The sequence below is a fragment of the Dermochelys coriacea genome, chromosome 5 (genome assembly GCF_009764565.3).
Source record: "Dermochelys coriacea isolate rDerCor1 chromosome 5, rDerCor1.pri.v4, whole genome shotgun sequence".
NCBI lineage: Eukaryota > Metazoa > Chordata > Testudines > Dermochelyidae > Dermochelys > Dermochelys coriacea.
In genome coordinates, this window is record NC_050072.1 from 1,418,474 (window position 1) to 1,443,836 (window position 25,363).

The 25,363-nt window shown below is 57.9% G+C and overlaps 3 protein-coding genes across 13 annotated transcripts in view; 2 read left to right on the forward strand and 1 right to left on the reverse strand.

Annotated features, from left to right (window-relative positions):
• LOC122460406 (complement factor H-like) overlaps positions 1 to 3,889 on the forward strand; it is a 21,113-nt gene extending 17,224 nt beyond the window's left edge. For 3 of the 4 annotated variants that reach the window (XM_043515203.1, XM_043515201.1, XM_043515202.1), the window contains 3 exons: positions 937 to 1,125; positions 1,830 to 2,046; positions 3,752 to 3,889. In XM_043515203.1, coding sequence (XP_043371138.1) covers positions 937 to 1,125; positions 1,830 to 2,046; positions 3,752 to 3,821 — 476 coding nt within the window. In that variant the 3' untranslated portion in view covers positions 3,822 to 3,889. The remainder of the gene's footprint in view (positions 1 to 936; positions 1,126 to 1,829; positions 2,047 to 3,751) is intronic. The other variant, XM_043515204.1, reaches the window with a different exon arrangement.
• On the forward strand, positions 3,823 to 19,776 carry LOC122460407 (receptor-type tyrosine-protein phosphatase mu-like). The gene is made up of 9 exons (XM_043515205.1): positions 3,823 to 4,057; positions 4,764 to 4,861; positions 5,588 to 5,780; positions 6,224 to 6,335; positions 7,028 to 7,283; positions 9,656 to 9,695; positions 10,654 to 10,762; positions 11,604 to 11,662; positions 17,497 to 19,776. Exons 2-9 carry the CDS (start codon positions 4,814 to 4,816, stop codon positions 18,123 to 18,125), a joined length of 1,446 nt encoding a protein of 481 aa, XP_043371140.1. The 5' UTR covers positions 3,823 to 4,057; positions 4,764 to 4,813; the 3' UTR covers positions 18,126 to 19,776.
• Positions 19,777 to 21,344: 1,568 nt separating this feature from the next.
• The window catches only part of LOC119856159 (receptor-type tyrosine-protein phosphatase U-like), a 68,757-nt gene continuing 64,738 nt past the window's right edge, over positions 21,345 to 25,363 (reverse strand). For all 8 annotated transcript variants that reach the window (XM_038403349.2, XM_043515210.1, XM_043515211.1 and 5 more), the window contains 2 exons: positions 22,976 to 23,111; positions 21,345 to 22,355 (listed from right to left, as the gene is read on the reverse strand). In XM_038403349.2, the coding sequence (XP_038259277.1) occupies positions 22,281 to 22,355; positions 22,976 to 23,111 (211 nt within the window). In that variant the 3' untranslated portion in view covers positions 21,345 to 22,280. The remainder of the gene's footprint in view (positions 22,356 to 22,975; positions 23,112 to 25,363) is intronic.

Genomic DNA, 25,363 nt, shown 5'->3' on the forward strand with positions numbered 1-25,363 from the left:
GTGGGGTGTAAGCGCGGGATCCGGGGTCACTGGCGGAGGAGGGAGAGGGTCCAGACCCAGTGGGGTGTAAGCGCGGGATCCGGGGTCACTGGCGGAGGAGGGAGAGGGTCCAGACCCAGCGGGGTGTAAGCGCGGGATCCGGGGTCACTGGTGGAGGAGGGAGGCAGGGACAGCGCCAGACCCAGCCGGGCTCTGTGGGCCCAGGTGAGAGCATGGCAGGCTCGGGCAAAGGACGCAGTGGCAAAGCCCCGAGAGGCTGGGCCTGGAGGGACGTGGGAGACGAGGCCGAGATGCTCCGGGGCAGGGTTCAGAGAGTGGAGAATCTGAATTCAGCCCTGGTGTGACCGTGACCCCAGCTCCTCGGCCCAAGTGAGGGGTTGCTCAAGGGGGAGGGGTCCTCGGGGAGCAGCTCCCAGGAGCGGGCAGAGGGCTGTGGGGAGGGGCGCTCAGGGGCTGGGATCTGTCTGGGGACAGAGGTGGCAGGTGGGTGAGGGAGCAGATGTTACCCAGGCAGGTGTGCCAGGGGCTGGGTGCCAGGGGCAGGTGGGTGGCTCAGGAGACACTAAGGTGCTATGGAGACACTGGGGCAGGAGCTGAGTTGCCATAGTGATGTGTGCAGCACGGGGACCCAGACGGGCATATTGGGGTGTTCGTGGTCTGGGGTGTGGGGGAGGGACATTGGCTAACGGGGAGGAGACGCGGTGGGATATGGGGCACAGGCCAACAGGTGTCAGCATCCCTCAGGTGACGGGGGTGGGGCCCAGCCTGGGCAGATGGGCTGACAGCCCCTCTCACAAGATTATGGGGCAGGAGCGGTATCAGCTCTGGGTGCCCCCTCCCAGGGTGGGGCGCAGTCCAGGTCGCTCTGCTGGGATGGGAGGACGCAGTGGTCATGAGGGAGGGATTTGCGGAGACTGGGCATTTTTTTCCCTCCAGGGGTTTGTACGACGGCAGGAAACTGGCCCCCGTCGGTCTCTGCTGTGTCCGCACGGACAGAGTTTGCCGTTGGCGAGAGGGTTTGGGTGACCTGCCTCCAGGAGCAGTACGAGGGGCGCTCGGCTTGGATGCAGTGTACGGAGAGGCCTGGGCGCGTGGAGTGGGACATGAGCCACGTGAGCTGTGTGGGTGAGTTCTGCACAGATGGGCTGCAGGATGGACTGGGGGGATTCGAACCCAGGACCTGAGGTCCCCTGCGAGGTTCTGAGCCGGTGCGAGGTCCATGGACCTCAGGGAGCTGGATGGGGTGGAGGTCTCTGCTCTCGGTGACATTACCCCGCTGCCAGGAGAGCAGCACCCAGGGGCCAGTTCCCATCTCAGGACCCCAGCCGTCGGGGTGGGCGTTTGCCCTGCCTGACCGCTCAGGCCCTGGTCGCGCCCTGCGGGGGGCGTGTGCCGGAGGCAGGAGAAGCCCCAGGCTGGGCAGAGGGCGATGGCCCAAGGGCATAAACCTTCCCAAAGGAGCCTTGTGGCTGAATCGTGGCCTCACCGCCCCCACCACGAGCTGCCTGGGTCAGCCCCCGTCCCAGCCGGGTTCTTCCAGTGTGTTCAGACCCCTGGTGCTTCCACAAGCGGCTGAGTTCGTTCACGGACCTGCCCCACAGAGGGGGCAAGTGAGCCTGTGGGTCGGACCAGTGAGAGCCGGCAAAGCCCGGTTCGACCCCCACCCCCGCAGGGCTCCACAGGCCAGGCCTCGTGCTCCGGCCCTCGTTTTAAATGGCCCAGACGAGGGGGTGCCAGCCCGTCCCTGGGTGATTATCCCCCAGCGTCAGACGTCTCCCAGCCGGGCTGCCCCAGCCCTCACTAACACCACACCCCCTTTCCTCTGGCAGAGAAATGCCCCAGGCCCCAGTGGGACCCCAGACTCCGGTTTGTGCCAGACTGGCCGTTTTATGGCCAGAATGAACAGACGAGGCTGAGCTGCTCTGGGGGGGTCCCAGGCTTCGCTCTCTGTGATCAGATGTGTGAGATGGAGTCGGACCCGGAATTACTGGGCAGTGTGGGACCGGGGCACATGGCGCCCTACCAGAGGGAACGTTACCTGTGCGGGTAAGTGAGGACACAGCGGCTCCCGGCCCTGGCCAGCTCCCTGCTCACGCGGCTGGAAACCCAGCTGGGGTATGGGGTAACTGAGAACTGTCTGGGCGCGCACAGAGCAGGGGAGCGGGGAAAGCCTGAGGTCAGGGGTCAGTGCCTGCAAGAGGAGCCCACGAGGCCAAGGCACATTTGGGGGGGATGGGAGGGGGGCTTTAAGGGTATTTTTTAAAGACTTGTAGCACTTGGAGCCAGCAAAGCCCCCTGGGGCCCAGCCAGCCCATCCGCAGGCCAGGGCAGGATTGTTCCCAACAGGGGATTCCCCAGTGATCTGAGTGGCTTAGTGTTAACTGCTCCCTCCACACCCCCAGAGAGGATTCCACACCTGGGGGCGGGGGTGTCCCCGTCAGGACGTCTGTCACAGAAACAGGCAGCGCCAGGCTGGACCGGAGCTGTGCTCCATTGAGCCCCGGATCCTGGGTCCAAACTAGCAGCTTCAGACAGAGAGGTAGGAATGCCCCAGGAGGGAGCGATGGGGTCACCTGCCCCAGGGAGAGTCCCCACCCCCCAGTCAGAGGTTGGCTCACGTCCTGGAGCAGGAGGGGCCGGTCTGCTCCCAAACATTTGTCCTGCTGTTCAGTCTAAGCTCTCCCCGTTCCACCCGGTGCGCCCAGCTACAGACCCCCCGGATCAAGGCTGTCTGCAGACTCAGGCAGACATCACTGCATCACTCACACTCAGGGCACTTTTCAAGTTCTTCTTTGCAGCCCACTGGGCTAGAAGCAGTGTTTTAATGAGCGTTGGGATTGTCGTCATCCCGTGAGAGGGCCTTAGGCACGTGCCTGCAGTGCCTGGGCCATAAACCAGCCCTGCCCCAGGGCATGTCCGGCCCCTCTGACAGGGAGCCGCGCCCTGGGAGCCCCAGCAGCACCCCCTATTTTCAAGAGCCCCTCAATGCACTGTCAGTGGCCTCTTGGGTAATATTTAAAAACCGCACAGTCCAGCAGGAGTGCTGGAACCACCCCCGCTCTGCCCCTTCCCCCCAAGACCCAGCCCCCGTTCGCTCGCTGCTATTCCCCTGTCTCCCCTGCCCGGGTGGGGAGGGACTCGCCTGCGGAGCCACCGCTGGGAGCTGCAGCCGCCCGAGGCAGGGAGGAGGCAGCCCCGGCTGAGGAGGGTCTGGCGCGGGTGGTGACTCAGCACCTCCCTGCCGCCCCCACCCGCAGTAACTGGACTTTGCGTGTCCGGTCAGTAGATCTGACAATCCCAGCATGCACTCTGCTGCCGCTCGGGACCGCATGGCTCAAGGCACCTGTCGTCTCCATGGGCTGCGTCCCTGTTTCACTGCAGCCGGCATGTCCCCTGGAGCAGGGAAGCCCCAGAGTCCAGCTCCCTCAAAGGGCTGTGTCCTGCTTGGCTGCCAAGCGACGGAGGTACCGACGGGAGCACCGGGGGTGTTTGCAAAGGGGGTGAGGTTGCCTGGAAGAAAAGGAAATCAGGCTTGGATCAGAACCCCCCCGGGGCTCAGTTGGGCGATACTGATGGTAATCCTGTGTCCTCTGTGGTGCCTTCCACCCGAGGAGCTCAGATGTTGGTGGGTTTGGCCTCTCACCCCGCTGTGGGTGGGGAGTAGGGGCTATTTGACTGGAATGCCTTTGCAGAGCTCTGTGCGTCCGGAAGGATCAGGAAAGTAACCCTCATGCTGGTGCTTATTCTCCAGTGACCCCCCGGATCATCCCAGGGGCCCTGGAGATTTCACCCACCACCATCAAACTGCGCTGGACTTGTGAACCCCCCGAATCCTGCCAGGGCAGCTGGAAGATACAAGCCCAATGCTGGCTGGATGGACCCCTGTCAGGCCCCTGCTGGAGACCAGAGCACACCACCAGCGAGCAGCCGTTACAGGGACTGGAAGGAACAGTAACGTGCAGCTCCCTGCACCCCTTCACCTCCTACACAGTCACCATCTCTGGGGGCTACCCAGCGACCGTCCTTTATAGCCAGCGGGTCCGCACAAGTGAAACAGGTAGGGGAGGTGGGGGAGTCACCCTGTGGCTGTGAAACGTGGGCTCGGTGCTGAGCATGGGGGCAGACAGGCCCCTGTCGCTCTGCAACTCAACCTGCCTGTCCGAGCAACTGAGCAGACTTAGCTGGTGATCGGGGCCCTGCCTGGAGGTTGAAGGCTCAGGAGAAAGGGGTGTGGGGCTCATTACAGCAAACAGAGTCCCCCAACCCCATCTCCCTCCCCATCTCCCCAGGACAGGCCTGTGGGGTGAGCTTGGAACCTGAGGCTCGGTGTGGGGGGATCCCACAGTGTGTTTGGGGCTCTGAAGGCCCAGGAGTGGGACGGTTGGGAGAGGAGTCACTAGGTGCCCTAGCCCAGCTGGTCGGCTGCCCACCTTCCCAGCAATCTGTCCATCCAGTCCAGTCCCGGTACCACGCCCCTCACTGTGGTGTCTGAGCCCCTCGTGCAGCCGAGGCAGGGACAGGAGCTCTGTGTCTCGGCTGCCAGGGGCTGTCAGGGAGGAGCTGTAAGGCGCTGCCAGCTCTTCATGCCCAGCCAGCCAGCATTGCCCAGGAGAGGTGGCAGGGCCTGGCCCTCACCCTCCTGCTGCCGGGACCACCCAGAACGGTGATCCCTGTGCCGGGAGCCCACCCCAACCCCACAGTGCTCTGCACACTGTGTCTCATCCTTGGGCCTAGTCAGTGACCCGGGATTCCTTCGCTTTCAGCCCCAGACCAACCCGAGATCGAGCCGCTGGATCCCAGCACCAAAACCTTCATGTGGAAGCAGCTGCCGCCCTGCAAAGGGGAGATCGTCGGGTACCAGGTACCGGGGCCAGCGACTCGCTGGGATGCCTCTGGAGGGTGTCTCAGCCCGGGGCACAGTCTGAGTGGGCAGGGACAGCGAGAGAGGGAGGGAGATTCAGGGGGCATCGTCCAGGTGTCATTATCCATCTCTGCTGCCCTTCCCGCAGCGTCGAGCCCTGCCCCAGAGCGAGGGGCACCTCGCCCCCACTCTCCAGCTGCTCCATGGCCCTCCCTGAGCTTTCCCCCTTTATGGCCGGTTGGGACTTTAAAACTACCCAATCCCTCCTGTCTCCAGCATTGCATACATCTTGCTGCGTGCCCCTGTGCTGCAGGCTCTGACCCAGATCCTGCGAGTGCAACAAGCAGCTCCGTGCCCCTGTGCTGCGGGCTCTCGCCCGTCCCCTGCCTGGCACAGCATGCAGCTCCATGCCCCAGCACTTCCCCGGGGGACACTGACAAATGGGGGACCCCTGTGAGCGGGAGCGGCCCTGGGCATGCACCCTACCTGAGCAATGCCCGTTTTGCTGCCCAGGTGGCCGTGCTGGCTGCCACAGAGGAAGAAGAAACTCCCCGTGCTGCTGGGCAGCTCTGCCATGCTGGGGCAGGGGAGGGAGAGAAGGAGGGTGAAGTCCCTGCTGGCAGAGGGGTGCTCAGACAATTCCTTGCAGCGTGGGGCTTGTGCCCATTGTCAGGTGGGGCTGGGGGTCAGAACCGCTCCTCTCCAGAGCCGCGTTCCTTTCTCTAGCTGAACATCACGGCCAGCAGAGAGTACAACAGCAGTTTCCTCGAGGTCGAGAAGCTGCGAGTGAATCAGTCGGTCACCAAGTACCTGCTGCACCCCTGGAGACACGGGACCAACTACACAGTGACAATCCAGGGCCTGACGGCTGCCGGCCTTGGGCAGGAGTCACGCTGGGACTTTGAAACCAACATCTCTGGTAGGGGCCTCCCTGCTCTAGGATGAGTCTGAGGGGGCCGAAGACCAGGGCACGGACCAAAAGCAACTCCCTGAGCTCTCTGGCATGGCTCCCGGCCCCTCTCCTTTCCCACGGCACTGTGTCCCAGGGAGAGCGCAGGCCCAGCTGAGCAGGGTGCGGCGTTACATGCTGGGCCCGCATGGGGCACAACTCCATGTTGTGCACTCCCTTAACCCCAGGGCAGGCACAGCATGGGCAGGAGCAGGGGTGTTTATGCCCAGACAGCCTGACAGTGTTCCTGAGCCATGCCTGGCAGCACCCCAAAATGGGTTGGTGCAGACTGAGACCCGGCATTAGCTCCAGGGCAGTTCTGTGCTTCTGGCTGTCAGATGGGCCCTTCCTGTCTCCCCAGACAGCATGCGATGCTGCCCGCTGACGCTTTGCCTGTTGGTTAATCCCTGCAGAGCCAGCCATCCCCCCCAGCGTCACCGCCCTGAGCGTCTACAGCATCTCCCCGTCGAGCGGGACGGCTCTGCTCCCCCTGCAGCCCCTCCCTGGGCTCCATGGACCCATCAGGTACAGGCAGCTCAGGCAGGGAGTATTGCTGTGACCGCAGGAAACCCACCCCTGGAATCAGCGAGAGGTCTTTGCAGCCAGAGGCCTCAGCCACACACAGCACGTCACCACGCCCGGGGGTGCGCTTAGACCACCCCGGCCTGGGCGCCAGCAGCGCCTGGCTGCGGTCACGTGGCTGGAAGGTGTCAGGAGGTGTTGCTGGTCATTATTAGTACGTGTGTGTCGTATAGCGCCCAAAGGGGTGCTGGGCACTTCCTAGAGGGAATGGGACGCCCAGGCCCCTTCCCCAAGGGGCTTTCACCTAAACCTCAGACCAGCCCCCGTGGGTGGGGTGACTAGCACTAGGGGGATGGGCTGGGGAGGTTTGTTCTCCACGGCTTTGTCCAGTCTGTGATAAACACCCAGCGATGGGCTCCCCCATTCCCAGAAGGTTCCCCAGCCTGGACCAGCCTGCGGCAGGAATTTTCCCTGACAATCACCCTGCATTTCCCCTGTCACCCCTCAGCCCCCATCTGGCTAACTCCATTCCCCTGCCCGGTTCAGTTCCCCCATCACTCCTCAGCCCCCACCTGGCTTAACCCTCCCCGCCCCGTTCAATTCCCCCTCAGCCCCCATCTGACTAAGTCCTCCTCTGCCCCATTCAGTTCCCCCATTTCCCCTCAGCCCCCACCTGGCTAACCCCTCTCTTGCAGGGAGTATCAGATCATTGTATCTGCGATGCAGAATGGCAGCGAAGTGGATGCCTGCTGCTCACCAGGTCTGCAGCCCTTCAACTCCAGCCTGGAGCTCGACATGTACCTGGCTGCCGTGCTCCCCGCGCACAACCTCACAGGCCCGACTGACTTTGTGCTGGGCGACGGGGCCCATCACTATGGGTACTACAATGCTCCCCTCCGCCCCCACAGGAACTACACGGCTGTGGTGCGTGTCATCAGCCGTTGGAACCAGGTAGCTCTCGATTCCCCTGGCACGCTGACCACTCCTCTGGGGTTCCCAGGCCAGGGGTGGCTTCGCTCAGGGCTGCCCATGCTGCAGTGGGCAGGCTGGGAGGTGGCAGCTGAGGGCTGGGGTATCAAAGACGGGGAGGACCTGGCTGGCCACCCCATGCTCCAAGGAGTGCAGCGGGATGGCCCCTGTGGGTGGGATACCGCTTCTGCCCCTATGCACTGTGGAGGCTGGAAACGGCCTCCACAGTGGGTCACATCTAGTCCGTCCTTCGCCCACCCCACAAGCTCCATTGGTCCCTTTTGTTAGGATTTGTCCAGCCCAAAGCTAACACTCCTGAGATGGGGCTTCCAACATTTGCCCTTGGAAGCCCATCCACAGGCCGAGACATTGCAGGGAGTATTATCTAAAGGTTAGAGCAAGAGGCTGGCACTCAGGACTCCTGGGTTCTATTTCAGGCCATGCTGATGGTTTGCTGTGTGACCTGGGCAAAACTGAAGTAATAGAATTTATTTTCTCTAATTTGAGCTAATTTTAGGATTTTAGGGCATCAACCCCCGTAATATCCAGGTGCAAAGTCACTGAGCCTGGCTCTGCCTCAGTTTCCCCATCTGTAAAGTCAGTACAATATCTTACAGGGAGATAAGGGCTGTCGATTAATCGCAGTTAACTCGCCCAATTAACTCAAAAAATGAATCACGATTAAAAAAATTAATCACAATTAATCGCAGTTTTAATCACACTCTTAAACAATAGAATACTAATTGAAATTTATTAAATAGTTTTGGATGTTTTTCTCCATTTTGAAATATATTGATTTCAATTACAACACAGAATACAAAGTGTACACTGCTCACTTTATATTATTTTTTATTACAAATATTTGCACTGTAAAAATGATAAACAAAAGAAATTCTATTTTTCAGTTCACCTCATACAAGCACTGTAGTGCAATCTCTTTATCATGAAGACAACTTACAAATGTAGATATTTTTTGTTACATAACTGGACTCAAAAACTAAACAATGCAAAACTTTAGAGCCTACAAGTCCACTCAGTCCTACTTCTTGTTCAGCCAATCGCTCAGACAAACAAGTTTGTTTACATTTACAGGAAATAATGTTGCCTGCTTCTTATTTACAATGTCACCTGAAAGTGAGAACAGGCGTTCACATGGCACTTTTGTAGCCAGCATTGTAAGATATTTACATGCCAGATCTGCTAAACATTTCTATGCCCCTTCATGCTTTGGCCACCATTCCAGAGGACATGCTTCCCTGCTGCTGATGCTCGTTTAAAAAAAATGTGTTAATTAAATTTGTGACTGAACTCCTAGTGGGAGAATTGTATGTTCCCTGCTCTGTTTTACCCGCATTCTGCCATATATTTCATGTTCTAGCAGTCTCGGGTGATGACCCAGCACATGTTGTTCATTTTAAGAACACTTTCACTGCAGATTTGACAAAACACAAAGAAGGTACCAATGTGAGATTTCTAAAGATAGCTACAGCACTTGACCCTTCCAAACTCTGAGAGGGATGAGGTGTGGAGCATGCTTTCAGAAGTCTTAAAAGAGCAACACTCCGGTGCAGAAACTACAGAACCCGAACCACCGGAAAAGAAAATCCCCTTCTGCTGGTAGCATCTGACTCAGATGATGAAAATGAACATACGTCAATCCGCACTGCTTTGGATTGTTATCAAGCAGAACCCATCATCAGCATGGACGCATGTCCCTGGAATGGTGGTTGAAGCATGAAGGGACATATGAATCTTTAGTGCATCTGGCACGTAAATGTCTTGCAACGCCAGCTGTAACAGGGCCATGTGAATGTCTGTTCTCACTTTCAGATGACGTAAACAAGAAGCAGGCAGCATTATCTCCTGCAAATGTAAACAAACTTGTTTGTCTAAGAGATTGGCTGAACAAGAAGTAGGACTGATTGGACTTGTAGGCTCTGAAGTTTTACATTGTTTTATTTTTGAATGCAGTTATTTTTTGTACATAATTCTACATTTGTAAATTCAACTTTGATGACTACAGTATTTGTATGAGGTGCATTGAAAAATACTATTTCTTTTGTTTTTTTATGTGCAAATATTTGTAATCAAAATAAATCTAAAGTGAGCACTGTATACTTTGTATTCTGTGTTGTAATTGTAATCAATGTATTTAAAAATGTAGAAAACATCCAAAAATATTTAAATACATGGCATTCTGTTTTTGTTTAACAGCGCGATTAATGGCTTGACAGCCCTAGAAATTATGTTTGTGAAGCACGCAGCGATCCGTGCCTGGAGCCCTTATCTCAGGGATCACAAGGCATTGATAGAAATGGCTAGTTTGGACTCATCCCTCTCTGTCTCTTCCATAGATGGAGAAATTCAGCTGTGTGCACTATGACTTCTTCGTCGGTAAGCAGCCCGTTGTGGCTTGGCTTTGACCCAGTGCCAGGGAGAAATCCCCTCCACACCCTTCCTTTTATTAGGAACTCTTGTTTACAGCTGAGTAGAACTAGTTTGGACCCTGACAAACGGGCTCTGCCATGCTGGGGGCAGACGGCTCACCCCCGAACCTGAAAGACGAGGTCAGCACCCCAGGGGTGGGTAGAGCCAGCCCCATCATGACACTTAGCCTGGGCACCCAGCAGTGTGGAAATCACCTGGAACCCAAGGGCCACTCAGCTGGGCAGAAGGGGGCAGATTGTAGTCACCCTCACCTCGAACAGGGAGCTACTGCCCGCAGTGACCAGTTGTTCCAGCAAGCTGTGCTCAGGCTTGATCTGACGGTCATACCACAGAGACCACCCATCCCAGCACTGGCTTCAGCCTGGCTGTGTGGTCCAAGGTGAAGCATTGCATGCTGGGTCACATGGTGCTGGGCGGCCCAGGGGACAGCACCAGCATGCAGAGTGAGCTGGGTTTAGGCCCAGCTCTGCCGTGGACCATCTGTGTGACCTCGGGCAAATTACTTCACTTCTCTCCCTCTCCCCCTCGTTGTCCTTGTCTATTCCAGTGCAAGCGCTTCGGGGCAGGGGCTGCCTCCCTGCATGTGTGTGCAGCACCCAGTGCAGCGGGGCCTGGAGCCTGGCTGGGGCCTCGGGGCACCGCTGTCAAATGACACACACCCAGTCTGAAAGGGCTGGGAGTGGCCATGTGGGTCACACCTGGGGTCCCTGCCCTAACTAGGGTAATGGCAGGTGCCAATGTCTGTCCTGGGCACCTGGCTACGCTCTGTGCCTGGCTGATGTCCCATGGCAGCTGTGCACTGTGCATGCCGTGGTTCTGCCAGGGACCCGCGAGCTGCAGGCTGGCTCAGCAACTAGAAAGGAGTCTGCCACATGCCCACTGGTTCTGGTTCTGTTGCTTGCAGGAGAGGCCCAGACTCCCCAGTCCGGGGGCCTGGCAGTAGCCGTGGCAGTGCTGGTGGTACTGGTGCTGTTGGTCGCAGGGGCCCTGCTGCTGTGGTTCATGCTCTCCAGGTCAGTGTGACTGAGTGGGTCCCAGCCTGCCTGGACTCCTGCTCCATCCCAGCCCTCCTGGCTGTAGGTTTATTCCTACCTGGGAGGGGCTTTCCCAAACTGCTCATTGTGCCCACAGCTAATCTGTGTAGCCCACTCTGGCCCCGCCTTGCCTAGCCTGCCCCCCGCCCACCCCGCCCCCACCTTGCCTAGCCTGCCCCCAGCCTAGCCTGTCCCCGCCTTGCCTAGCCTGCCCCCAGCCTAGCCTGTCCCCGCCTTGCCTAGCCTGACCCCCATCTTGTCTACCCTGCCTACCCTGTCCCCGCCTGGCCTACTCTGCCCCCTGCCCAGCCTGCGCCTCACCTGCCCTAGGCATTGTTACACCCACTGGCCCCTCTGGTTTCCACGGGGGTTAGGAGCTCTCTGGGGCCGGCTGCGTCTCCTGCAGGCTGTGCTCACGCGAGGAGCTCGGCAAGGAATCCCTGCAGGCGTGGCTAGCAGCTCAGCTCCCCCCCGCCGCGCCTGAGCCAGCCCTGGGGTAGACGGGTATTGGGATTTTGACCTCTGACGCCTCCAGCTCTGTGCACAATGGGCCCAACTGCAGTAAGGGCATTTTATGAGCAAGGGGCTTGGCAGGGGGTCCGTCCCTGTCCTCCACCACAGCCCCTGGGGCCCCTGGCCGCCCAACCCAGCACAGGGACCCCCAATGCACCAGCGCTGTGCTGTCACAAGGTGTAGAAAGCCAGCCGGGCCTTTTGCTCAGAGGTTCCCCCTCCCGCAGTGCTCCTTTTCAGCCGGGTGCGTGGGGGGACTGCGCCGGCCCCGTCCCATCAGCTCAGGGCATCCCTCCCGCTGTCCCCAGGAAATGCCAGGCTTCGGCGAACCGCCCTGCCAAGGACACGGAGGATGCGCTGTACACAGGTAGGAGCCATCCACACCCACCGCGTCCCCTGCTCCTGGGTTCCACCCACGGGGCTGAGTTGCGTGGAGAAGGAGAGCAAGTCCCTCCCAGCCAGACTCGAACATGTGGCGGTGGGGGGGCCTTGCAGCAGGCGGGGAAGGCGGACATACGTAGCATCCCATCGGCTGCCCACAGGACCCAGTTTCCCTTTGGAGGAGTGGTCTGGCCTGTCGGACTCGCTGGGGCTTAGGGTCGCATGAGGCTCTTAGATCCTTGGCCTGAGCTGCAGCTGCCCCCGGTTTTCAGGGCTCTGGAGTTTTTACAGCTGTTCCCCAGGAAACCCCAGGCAGTGAAAGAGCAGGAACTAGGCTATGCAACCCTCCTGTCACGGAGTCCCTGGGCGATGCTCTGGAGCTGCTCCTCACGAAGCCAGGCAGGACTCTGGGGGAGTCTCCTCTCTGGGAGCAGACTATCTGCAGGACCCACAGCTCCCCCGGCTTCCCCCTTCCTGGGTCTGACCTCGGAGCATTCAGCATCCTCTGCCCTTCCGTGCGCTTCCCACCGCCAGTCCGCCCAGGCGGGGTCCTGGGGAAGCAGAGGGTCCTGCCCCCCAACTCTGCAGTCAGGCGGGACTCTCAGCCAGCCAGGAAAACAGAAGGTTTATTAGACGACAGGAACATGGTCTAACACAGAGCTTGTAGGTGCAGAGAACAGGACCCCTCAGCTGGGTCCATTTCAGGGGGCAGTGAGCCAGAGAACTGCTTCTGCACTTCACTCCATGTCCCCAGCCAGCCCCAAACTGACTCCCCCTCCAGACCCTCCTCCTCTGGGCTTTGTCCCTTTCCCGGGCCAGGAGGTTACCTGGTTCCTTTGTTCTCCAACACTTTAGCTCTCACCTTGCAGGGGGGAAGGGCCAGGCCACCAGTGGCCAAGAAACAGGGTGTCGGCCATTCTCTGTGTCCAGACCCCTGCCCACACCTACCCTCTAGGGCTCTGCAGCGATCATACATCCTTATCCCACCCCCTAGAGACTTAAGAACTGCTTAGGGGAAACTGAGGCACCCCCACAATATTCAGAGGAAACATTAAGAACAGTCCCGCCTTGTCACATCTCTCCCCGCTTTGAGACTGAACTGAGTGGGGTCACTTTAGCTGATGACCTGGGGAAGTTCGAACCCACCAATGTTCCCATGGATGCCCCAGCATCTCTCCTATTCCTCGGTGGAAGTTACACCAGGCCCTTCCAGTTTTATGCCTTTCCAGTTTCACGCACTCCCTTAGGTCGGGGCTGGTCGATAGCACTCGCATGCCACATGTGGGAAGGTTTCTGCGGCCCGTGCCCTTTTGCCACCCCAAAACCCCGGGGGTCAAACTGGGATCGGGTCTTCCCCCAGCGCTCCAGTCTGGAGGGCTGCAATTCGGGCTCTCTTGGTTAAGAGCCCCCATCTTGACCTGGGCCACATACTGTTCACTTACAGAACTAGCATGGAGACATCCCTTTCTCTACAACCTTGTCTCCCCAACAAGCTGGCCAAACACAGCCACTTGGTTATAGGACTGTTCAACTTTCTTAACGGCTTTCACTCCATCTGAGATCTTCTCAAAGCTATCCACACTGGATCTTTCAACCGGAAAGTCAGTGGCTTCATTCACAACAGAAAATTTCTGGCAGTTAGGAACTGAAACTTTCTTGATTAAATCACTTTCCCACCCTTCAGTGGCAGTAAACTGCTTGCAAAGACTCCATGAGGATTCCTTTCCCTAGGGGCTTTTCTATGCAACAATTCACCCTTCACAGAAATTCTGCCCTTACCCTCTTCACCTAGGGCTTGCCCTAGAAAAACACTTTCCTGAGCAACAACAGGCTCTTTCTGGGTCTCACTTACATCCAGAATCACCTCTGGCCCATCAGGCAGATTCCTACACAATCCCCCTTCAGGCAAACTGACAGACTTCCTAGATAAAAGGTTAGAAGCCTTCTCCTTCCCTTTGCCACACACAAGTTCAGGAATCTTTTCCTTCTTGCTACAGGTTTCCACACCCTCAGGAGGTAACACAATCAAATCACCTTTCTGCTCTCCTTGTGCCCTGGCTAGGATCTCACCCTGATTAGACAGAGTTGCTACAGCCTTTCCCAGCCACACACTAGCAACAGGCAAAATACAAGCACCAGAATTGTCTGGTCTCTGGGATTTTACATAGACACTAACTGGATGCGACCTAGTTACAGGGCCAGTCTCCGGAGCAGACACAAACTTAGGACCATTCCCTTGCTAGGCATCAACTGAATCCAGAACCAATTCTGAGACAACTGCACTATTCTCCACCATCACAGGCTGAAAGGCCCCTTCTGTCCGCTCCACAGACAAAGAAGAGCCGGAGACACTTTCTCCTTTCCCAGACACACAGCTCGGGATCATTCCCCTGGTCCCAGCACACAGGGCTGTTCACAGACAACTGCTTGGAGACCGGGGTAGCTCCCTCCACAGGCAAGTCAATACCCCCGACAGACACAGGCACGTTTCCTTCCCTGTCCCAATTCTCCACCCAGCTAACAGTTAAGGTCCAAGGACACTCGTCTTCCACTCTCCTCACCTTCCCCAACTGCTGACTAGACAAAGCCACAGCTCACAAGGCTGCCTAGGCTCATCCAAACTTCCCTTACCAAGCACCTTGCCACTCCACACAGATGCCCTGCCCTGCCTGTGTCTCCCCCCCTCAGCTGGGGTCTCAGCTCCCACTGTGCTCAGCGCTGCCCTTACTGTCCCCGTGGGGGTAGGCAGCGAGCTCGCTGCTTTCCTCACTGCATCAGAGCCAGCATGAGCCCCCTCTCTGGTGTGCAGGGGGCCAGGGAACATCTCTCTGTCCCACCCAGCCCCAGGGCTCTGGTTACAGGCAGGCAGGTACCCTGAGCCTAGCAGCTCCTCCCTGCTGCCAGCCAGGTCATCTGCATTTTCACTGACCATTTCCCTCTCCACCGATTGGTTCCCTCAATTCAAATTCAAACCCTTGGCCGTTACAGGAGCAGGGCCTGGATCCTGTCCCAAAGAGACACAGTCACCCCACAACAGGGTCTCACAGCTGATATCCTGGAGCACCCCAACGACCAGCCAGCCCCACCCCTCCTGTGTCTGCACAGGGATCTGGGCCATAGGCAGGGTGAGGGGCTTCATCCCTGGGACCCTCACCCACCTCACACAGCCCCTCAGCATCTGAGGCTGCACCACCAGGGGCCTGACAACAGGTCTCTGTGTCCCAGGATCTCGCCACCCCAGGAATGTCTCCCCCTTGACCATCCCCTTCCGCTCCCACTGGATGTCCGAGGGGCCTGAGCCCAGGAAACTCCACACAGACATATAGGTTGAGGTCAGGAGTGGGAGCCTGTCCACCTCCCCACCCATCTGGCTGACGGAGTCTATGGCCTTGGGACCCAGCAAGGGAGCTAGACACCGGGGCTTTTCCGCAGGGTCCCCCTGGTTCAAATCGCCAGCCTGCTCAAAGGCAGTGAGGTGGCCTCCACATCCCCCCCATCCTTAACCAGGGGCAGCAATTTAGTATGGAGGTTCCCTGCGGAACTGGCACCCCGGGGTCTAGCCCCGCTCACCCCTGGGAGGTCCCCTCTGCCTCTCCGCTCCACCATCGCCAGTTCATGCTGCTGCTGCTTTTGCAGCTCTTTCTCGGGCTCTCGCTGTCTCTCACAGTCCTTCTTAAGGAGATGGTGACAGGCCCTCACTCTGCTGTTCCCAAGTTGTTGTGGACTCACAGGCCTGTGGGCTCTCAGCTCCCCACGGTTTCCAGGGAGAACCCCGAGTGTGCCAGCCCTTCTCGAGGTCACCACCTCTTTGCCAGGGTCGAGCTGCAAACTCCTCCACTCCTGAGACTGCTCACCGCAGTCCCCAGGGGGACCCCATTACTGCACAGTCCTTCTCGCTGGTCACACACTCCCAGGGGTTAACCGTCCCCTGAAACCACTCCTCTCTGAGCCTTCAGCACGCCTGGTCTTCGTCAATTCCCCTTTTACTGTTTCCCAGTCACTTAATGCAGGAAGCGCCATCCACGGGGTGCAGTACATCCCACCTCTGCCACCAGTTGCCACGGAGTCCCCGGGCGATGCTCTGGAGCTGCTCCCTACGAAGCCAGGCAGGACTCTGGGGGAGTCTCCTCTCTGGGAGCAGCCTGTCTGCAGGACACACAGCTCACCCGGCTCCCCCCTTCCTGGGTCTGACCTCGGAGCATCCAGCATCCTCTGCCCCTCCGTGCGCTTCCCACAGCGAGTCTGCTCAGGCGGGGTCCTGGGGAAGCCAGAGGGTCGTGCCCCCCAACTCCGCAGTCAGATGTGACTCTCAGCCAGCCAGTAAAACAGAAGGTTTATTAGACGACAGGAACATGGTCTAACATAGAGCTTGTAGGTGCAGAGAACAGCTGGGTCCATTTTGGGGGTCAGTGAGCCAGACAGCCTCGTCTGCACTTCACTCCATGTCCCCAGCCAGCCCCAAACTGAAACTCTCTCCAGCCCCCCCTCCTCTGGGCCTTGTCCCTTTCCCGGGTCAGGAGGGCACCGGATTCCTTTGTTCTCCAACCCTTTAGCTCTCACCTTGCAGGGGGGAAGGGCCAGGCCATCAGTGGCCAGGAAACAGGGTGTCGGCCATTCTCTGTGTCCAGCCCCTGCCCCCACCTGCCCTCTAGGGCTCTGCAAGGATCATACACCCTTATCCCACCCCCTAGAGACTTAAGAACTGCCTAGGGGAAACTGAGGCATCCCCACAATATTCAGAGAAAACACTGAGAACAGTCCCACTTCATCACACCTCCCACCTGCCCTGGGCCGGGAGTCCAGCCCCCCCAGACAGTGGGAGTCAGGGGAGGTTACAGCTATCCCTGAGCCATCTGGCGCTGGCCGGTGCCCTAAGGAGCAGCTCCGGAGCATGTCAGCCGCAGTGCGGCTCCATCAGCCTGCCTCAGCTCCCCTGGCCCCTGCCCCAGGATTTAGTAACATGGTCGTTCCTGCCCCTCCCTGGGGGGGAGCTCTGCCAGGGGTATTCCCACCCCACACCTCTCTGGAGGGACTTTTGCCTAGCCCCGGGGCTCCGACTCCTGCCTCGGGCCAGGGTCTCCACAGCCCTCCTCCCTGAGCCCTGGCTGGTGTCGCCAGCCTGCTGCACCCAGGGTCAATCGCGGGCTCTTCCCTGCAGGTCCCTGCTCCAGGCTCCCCTGACTAAGCGTTATAACCCTCAGTCCATGGTCCCCTGGCTTAGGTGCCTGGCCCCGGTGCCAGCTGGGTCTGGGTATCCTTCCCTGAACTACCTGCTTAGGGGCCAGGCCTTGGAGCAGGGCGGGCTGGCCCTGGCCTGCCCCTGCCCCGACTGCGGACAGTCTGCCCTGTTCCGCCGGATTACTGGGCGTGGGTGGTGGCTAAGGGCCAGACCCAGGCCACAGATCCTCTGAAGACCCCTGTGCCCTGCTGCATCTGGAGGGCACCTGCTGGAGCGTTCCCTGGCAGCACACGGCTAACGCTGACTAGCCCTTGGCCACCCTCGGCGCCTCTCCCTGGGGCAGGCGGCTGGTGGATGGTCGTGGCAGGAGCTCTGGGCGTCTCCACTGGGCCAGGAGCTGACTGCCAGGGTCGTTGTACTCCAGGCAGCTCCTCTCCCCAGGCTTCTCCCAGTGCCACCAGTATTAGCTCCCAGCAACACCAGGGACCATGGGGAGTAGGGGTGATGCCCCCCCCACCCCTCCAAGGATGGGCACCAGCCACATGCTGCCACTTAGTCTTGCCTCTCCTGTCTGCGGCCTGCTCTGGCCCCCTCCTGCCAGCTCAGCGCAGTGAGTGTGCTTCTGCATCTCCCACCCCCAGAGCTCCAGCCCTCGGACACCCCAGATATTTACTGCACGATCCAGGCGCCGGCACACAGAGCTGCAGGTAGGAACGGCACAGCCTCTGGCTGGCAGGCTGCACCCAGGGCCCCGCCTGCAGGGTCCCCAGCTGTCGGGGGATGGGGGATGGGCACCAACTACGACTCTGCTGGTCCCACTAAGTGCCCCAGATCCCAGAACACCCCCTGCTGCCCCACACGTGGCAGAGACATGGCTCAGCGCCTTGCTGCAAGGAGCCAGGCTCCAGCCCCTGCTCCCCAGGCCCCGGGAGCGAGCCGGCTCGGGAGTCTCTCCACAGGGATGGCTGGGGTGCTGCTCAGTCCTGCAGAGCAGGTGGCCAGTGGTTCCCTTCAGGGCCCGGTTTGGGCTGATGTGTCCCCCCTTTGGGCTCTGCGAGTGGGGCCAGGGCAGGGCGCGGGGTGGAGACGAGGCCCTGTATCCAGCTGTAGTGGGGAGGAGGGTTGTGCAGGTGTGAGGCTCCCCAGGAGTCCCGTCCAGGGGGACTCGCTGCAGGGAGCTCCTGGGGTGACCAGGAGAGGTGCCTGGTGGGAGACGCTGCCCCAGAGTCGTCTAACTTCCTCCAGAGCCGTTCCCGCGGTGACTCCGTGACACCCAGACCTGGCTCTGCACACGCGGCCCCCAGCACGGCTGCCCATTGCAGAGCAGCGCCAGGACCCCGCTCCTCTCGGCACCATTGGCAGAGCAGCCGGGGCCCACCCCGGGGATCGTAGGATGAACAGAGGCCCCTGAACTCAGAGGGATGGGGAGGTTCTGCTCGCCCTGAAGGGCCCAAGGCTCAGTGTTGGCGCTTCCTCACGCCAGGCTGGGCACCAAGGAACACGTCTGAGTAGAGAGAGGAAATGCAGGAGCTGAGGGATCTGGAAAGGGGGTACAGGGCCTTTCGCGGTGGGGAAGGGCTGGCTCGGGCGGAGCGGGGAAGGGGGTACAGGGCCTTTCCACTCCAGGGCACTGGCTCCAGCTGTGTGCCCACTTCCTCACCAGCCAGCCCCTTGCACCACTGTACATACCCGTGCAGAGGGGCGAGAAACGTTGCCACATCCCCAGGTGCCAGGCGGTGCCGAAGCAGGCCCCGGCCCCTCTGGCGCGTCGTGAGGCTGTGTCTGGCCGTGTCTGGCTGCCTGCTGCAGTGTCACACTGCCCAGAGTGCGAGAGGCCGGTCTCGCGTGTGGCTGCACCCAGGCTACGGCGCCCAGTGCAGGGACCAGTTCCTGGGGCAAGCTGGGGGGCAGTCAGGAGAAGAAGCGAGATGCCTGGTGAGCTGGAGCAATGGCTAATGGAGTGAGATGGGCTCAGCGGGTGCGAAGGGGAGGTGTCAGAACAGCTGCCTGTCTGTAGCGATTACGCTTGCCTGCAACTCCCCCCCCCCATGCCCGACCCAAACTCTTCACTGCCCCTGGAGCTAGAGCCCATGAGGTGCAATAGGCCCATCTCGCCAGGCGGGCGTCTCGCGTGGGAGCATTGACTGCGCTAAGGTTCCCTGGGCCTGTCTGGGGATCCCCCAGCTGTGAGCTCCTCCCTCCACAGCCTTCATAAGTCACTTGTGGGGCAGCCTCCCGTCTCTCTTGGGCCAGCTATTGAGCAGCCCTGCCAGCCCCAGGCAAGACTAACTGCCCCTTTTCCTGGGCCGGGTGCCCTGTTGTCTCCCGTGTGTGAACGCAGGGCCAGGGCCGAGCATGGGAGTTATGGGTGTTAAACCAACTAGCAATAGCTTGCTGTGAGACCCAGAAAAGTGAAGGTCAAATGGGGCAAATCCCCCTTACCCCAAGAAATCCAACGCCCCCCTTCACTCAACCCCTACATCAGGCTGTCTTGTGAATCAGCGCTCCCTCTGGCTTGTCTCTTGGTCCTCCCCCGTCCTGTGTGCCCCCTGGGGAGTGTGAAATTAAAGGTACTGGATATAATTGGGGTAGGAACTAGAGGGGATCTGTGTTTGGTGTCTCGTGCAGCGATTGGTGCACAAGAGCAGAGGTAGGAATTGTTCGGCACCTGAGGGGAAAAGACAATTAATTACCTGGGTCTAGACGAGACCTTCTGGCTCACTGAGCATCGAAGAGTCTTAGCACCGAACCAGGGTGGAACTTTGGAGCATTAAAAGATATTGCTGAAAAGGGGGGACCCAGGTGCTGGTCTGGGCGAATTCTGACCCACAGCCCAGGGAATGAGCTGACCCTCCCGGCTACAAGACAGTGAGGAGATTTCAGAGTAGCAGCCATGTTAGTCTGTATTCGCAAAAAGAAAAGGAGTATTTGTGACACCTTAGAGACTAACAAATTTATTAGAGCATAAGCTTTCGTGAGCTACAGCTCACTTCATCGGATGCGTTTGGTGGAAAAAACAGAGGAGAGATTTATATACACACACACAGAGAACATGAAACAATGGGTTTATCATACACACTGTAAGGAGAGTGATCACTTAAGATGAGCCATCACCAGCAGCAGGGGGGGGAAAGGAGGAAAACCTTTCATGGTGACAAGCAAGGTAGGCTAATTCCAGCAGTTAACAAGAATATCAGAGGAACAGTGGGGGGTGGGGTGGGGGGGAGAAATACCATGGGGAAATAGTTTTACTTTGTGTAATGACTCATCCATTCCCAGTCTCTATTCAAGCCTAAATTAATTGTATCCAGTTTGCAAATTAATTCCAATTCAGCAGTCTCTCGTTGGAGTCTGTTTTTGAAGCTTTTTTGTTGAAGGATAGCCACTCTTAGGTCTGTGAACGAGTGACCAGAGAGATTGAAGTGTTCTCCAACTGGTTTTTGAATGTTATAATTCTTGACGTCTGATTTGTGTCCATTCATTCTTTTACGTAGAGACTGTCCAGTTTGGCCAATGTACATGGCAGAGGGGCATTGCTGGCACATGATGGCATATATCACATTGGTAGATGCGCAGGTGAACGAGCCTCTGATAGTGTGGCTGATGTGATTAGGCCCTATGATGGTATCCCCTGAATAGATATGTGGACAGAGTTGGCAACGGGCTTTGTTGCAAGGATAGGTTCCTGGGTTAGTGGTTCTGTTGTGTGGTGTGTGGTTGCTGGTGAGTATTTGCTTCAGATTGGGGGGCTGTCTGTAAGCAAGGACTGGTCTGTCTCCCAAGATCTGTGAGAGTGATGGGTCGTCCTTCAGGATAGGTTGTAGATCCTTGATGATGCGTTGGAGAGGTTTTAGTTGGGGGCTGAAGGTGATGGCTAGTGGCGTTCTGTTGTTTTCTTTGTTGGGTCTGTCCTGTAGTCGGTGACTTCTGGGTACTCTTCTGGCTCTGTCAATCTGTTTCTTCACTTCAGCAGGTGGGTATTGTAGTTGTAGGAATGCATGATAGAGATCTTGTAGGTGTTTGTCTCTGTCTGAGGGGTTGGAGCAAATGTGGTTATATCGTAGCGCTTGGCTGTAGACAATGGATCGAGTGGTATGATCTGGATGAAAGCTAGAGGCATACTGACACCTTCCACTGCACCCAAGCGAAGCAGCAGAGAACCAGTGTGCTGAAAGCTGCACGCCAGCTGGTCAGTGCCCGGTGCAGAGCTGCCTCCTCCCGGCCCGGAGACAGGCTAGAGCCCTGCTGGCACTAGGCAGATCTCTGAGCTTTGCTGACGCCCTGCAGAGAGCCTCTCCCCTGCCCCTTAGGTTACAGGCTAAAGGAGGGGTGGTGAGATTTCAGGTCAGAACTTGGATTTCTCCGGCTTGTTCCTAACAATAACTGAAGGTTCACTTGTTCAGGCGACACTTTAGCGAGACCCCAAGTTGGATTTGCGCTAAAGCTGGGTGTGGCCTTGCCTTGTAAGCACAGGCAACGTGGCCCAAGAGAACTTTAAACTGAGCTTTAATCAGCTGCTTTTGATGTTTAAACTTGTCCCAGTTATACCAAGTTGTTCAAATGGCAGCACCCAGCCTCTGGGCAGTGCCTGAAGACAAGTGCAACCATAGTCCATAGTGCGGCCTGGAAGCGTGTTAATGCGTCTGAGCTTTGACAGAATTGATAACTAAGGACAATAAGGCAAGAAACAGGGATCTGGGGGATTCCAAGGTTTTCCTTGGAACAGCTGCTGTCCCAGCACTGGACCGTGTTCCTTGCTTACAAGACGACAGGCTGGGCTACACCTAAAATGTGGGTTGAACTGAGGTGAAGCTGGTAAAGTGAGTTCACCGTTTCCACAGGGCAGCAGATCGGTGTGTGTTGCTGGTGTCCAGGAGACACGAGATCAGGCCCGTGAGTGTAACAGGGCAAGGTGTGTAAATTACCAGCCTGCAGAGGGAAAGCACAGGGCTCGCGGAGCCCAGAGTGGAGTGCTCCTGTTGCCGGCAGCCAGGACTTTGGGAGAGTTTTCCCGGTGGGCATGGCCAGGGCTCCCTCCCGCTGTGAGCGGTGGTACTGATTCCCCCCGGACACCTCGGCTAACCCTGAGAAGTCACAATGCACACGCGCTCTGGCTCCAGGTAAGTTACCACCCAAGTCCCTGGCTGGGCAAAGTCTGGGATAGCAGATTCAGAGCATCCAACCCACACCCTGGAAATGAGTCCCAGAGGAAACCGTCTGCTTCAGCCAGCTGCGTCGGCTCCAGGGTAGGGCATGTCAGGAGTCCAGAGCGTCCCAGCTGGCACCACCAGGGCCCTTCTCATCTCTGCCAGTTTCCATGGCCCCGGCTCGCTCCCCAGGACACGGGCTTCTGCCCAGGCACAGAGCAGCCACGAGAAGCAGCAGCAGCAGCAGGTCGCGACTCGAGAAGGTCCCTTGCTCGCCTCTATTTGAAATTCCCATAGATTTTGAATGAGTCCAGATAGCTCAGGGCTAACTCATAGCAGAATGTGTACTGCTCCTGCGGAGAGAAGGCTGCATGTCAGCACCCCGTGTGACAGGCCCAGACCCACCCGCACATGCCCCTGCTCTTGCCCCTCGGCGTGCAGGGCCGGCTGCGGGTCTTGCAGCTCCTGAGTGACCCATGCTCAGGTGTGTGTCCCCCTGCCAGATCTAGGGTCAGAAACCCAGCCTCCATCAGGAGCCTGGCCCCCGGCCGCAGCCTCCCCGAGCCAGACCCGGCAGGAGCCCGGCCCCCGGCCGCAGCCTCCCCGAGCCAGAGCCCGCAGGAGCTCCCACTCCTGCCGTGCTGTCTTGGCTCTAACAGATCCCACCACTATAGCCTCTGATGTGAAGCACAATCCCAAGAGGCTGCAGGTCGTTCTCCCCCCACACCATGCCGAGGCAGCTGGGGCTGGGGTTTGTTTCCCTCTCTGGGAGCTCTGGAATCAGCCTGGGCCCAAGGAGCTGGAGAGGGAGCGACAGAGCAGCGCACAGGACGCCAGGGGCGGCAGGACCTTTGATTGTGTGACTGTCCCCAGGCCAATTGGGGCAGTCCCTGGGGCTGCCTGAGCTGTGGCTCCTGGCCTTGGGGCTGGCAGCAGGAGCACCAGCCTCTCTGGGCCAGGCTGGGGCACTTACCACGTCCTTGATCATCTGCTGTCGCCGGCGCTTCAGCAGTCTCACCGCCTGCGAGACGTCCAGCAGCCCCTCGCTGCGGATCTGCTCGCACAGGAAGGTGGCGGCACAGAAGAGCCCGCAGCGGCTGGCACCGTCCCTGTGGGAGAGAAGGGAAGTACAGATCAGTGCAGGCCAGAAGTCGCCCAATGGCACCGAGCTGCCAGCGGCCAGACCTGTAGCTGTTCTACGTGGCTGGCGCACCAGGGAGCTGCAGCCCAGGCTATGGCTATGGCTGGGGCGGGGCAGCCTGGGCTGCCACATCTCGGACAGGGGTGCCCGGTCCACATGCTCCCACCAGCCAGTCAGTCAGGGGGCTCGCAGAAGGAAGCCCTGGGCACTGTGCTGGGTGGTTTGGGTGCGAGTCCCAGGGGAGGGAGCAGAGATGGGTCTGCTGTAGAGAGGCCGTTCCAGCTGACGAGGACCTGGAAGCTCAAGGGTCTATCAACTGTAAGGAGGATCTGAATGAATTCTCCCCTGACAGATGGCTGGGGGTGGGTGGCAGGGAGAGATCTCAGGACTAGACTGTATTTACATAAATGTCCTACTCTTCCTAGGTATCCAGCTGTGATGTTATTGACATGAATTGTGACCGTATAGATCATTGTTGCAACCAAGGTCCTGTAGTGGCACCAAATCTTGTACAAAAGAGGTCAAGTAAGATGTCTAAGACATGGTTATGGTTTGCTGGTTATGATTATGCTATCTGGGTGCAGGTATCATTTTTGTATTTAAAGTTATAAGAATTGGCTCTGTACTGTCTGTATTTCAAACTTGTGTTGTGCTTCTGGGTGACACCCCAGACAGTTTGGTATCAGCTCTGCGTAGCCTGCTTGATGGCCCATTAGGGACCATCAGCTACACACCTGACCCATTGAGAGAAGGCAGACACGCCTTGGGACTCAGCACGGTCTGCAGGGACCTGCCTATGGACAGAACTCTGAGGTTTTTCCAGGCCAGGTGATGGACAGCTTGTCTTTGGGACAAAGGAAGCACAGGCCACATGGCAAGAGACTATAAAAGGCAGCTGCATCTCTCCATTTTGTCTTCATTCCCTGCTTCTTACCTCTGGAGGGACTTTGCTACAAACAGAAGCTCTGAATGACCCATCCCAGCTGTGGATGTTCTCCAGAGACTTGATTTGAACCTGCAGTTTATTCCATCGCTGCTGCAAGCCTGAACCAAGAACTTTGCCATTACTGTATGTCATCGATTCCATTGAACCAATTCTAGCTCTCATCTATATTTCTTTTTCTTTTTATGAATAAACCTTTAGATTTTAGATTCTAAAGGATTGGCAACAGCGTGATTTGTGGGTAAGATCTGACTTGTATATTGACCTGGTCTGGGGCTTGGTCCTTTAGGATCCTTTTTTCTTTTACTCAGGTATTGGTTTTCATAATCATTCATCCCCATAAGAAGTGGTGCTGGTGGTGATACTGGGGAACTGGAATGTCTGAAGGAATTGCATGTATGACTTTGGTTAGTCATTGGGGTAAAACTGAAGTCCTCTCTGTTTGGCTTGTTTGGTTTGCCTTAGAGGTGGAGAAACCCCAGCCTTGGGCTATAACTGCCCTGCTCCAAGCAATTTGTCCTGAATGGATACTCTCAGTAGTGTCCCGCCAAAGGCCGCATCGTTACACTAGTATACAGAGTGGTGTTGCTCAAAATGATCAACGTTGGGTTACAAATCACTTTAGTACCGAATGCAGGGGGAGTGAAATGCTGTTATCCATGTTGTTGTCTTTGTTGTATGAGTAAAGGGGAGTAGGGCTGTGCTCAGCCTGCCCCAAATGAGGGGCTCACCCTCAGCTGAAAGGACCTTGTTAAGCCAGGGGCTCGAATGCCAGATCCCCGTGAAAGTCAGAGGGGTGGGCACATGTGTCCCAGCCAGGGTGTTTGGATTCTCCCTAAAGGTCCCTAGACTGGTTTAACCTGTTCCCTCCACTGTTCAAAGAATAGAGCTAAATAGGCTTCATTAGAAGCCTCTTTCTTCTGTTAAATGCCCAATCAGAGCTGGAACCAGTTGTGGTAGGACTGTGTTTCTGCCCTACCTGCTAAGAGCTAAAACCACTGAGAGCTGGAATCCCTTGAGATGGGGCAGTGCACAGAGCTGGCAATTACTAAGAGACAGATGTGCCAAGGTCATAGCAGGGGGCAGCAGAAGGCAATTGACAGTCAGCTGGTGACCGAGTGGCTGGTGCAGCGGTGAGCAGAATGAGCGACTGGCAGGGCAGCCAACTAGAGCAAGTGCTCAGAGGCCGGCGCAAGCCAGGTGCCTTCTTCCCCAGGTGGGAGGGGAACTCACAGCTGCGCCTCTGAACCCTGGGTCCTCACTGTCCCAGGACAACC

Excerpts from the sequence above, each read along its gene's own strand:
- LOC122460407 (XM_043515205.1), top strand. The coding sequence starts at position 4,814 with ATGTGGAAGCAGCTGCCGCCCTGCAAAGGGGAGATCGTCGGGTACCAG. Across the intron at positions 9,696-10,653 it reads GCACTATGACTTCTTCGTCG|GAGAGGCCCAGACTCCCCAG; the intron begins GTAAGCAGCCCG and ends TGTTGCTTGCAG. Across the intron at positions 11,663-17,496 it reads GGAGGATGCGCTGTACACAG|AGCTCCAGCCCTCGGACACC; the intron begins GTAGGAGCCATC and ends TCCCACCCCCAG.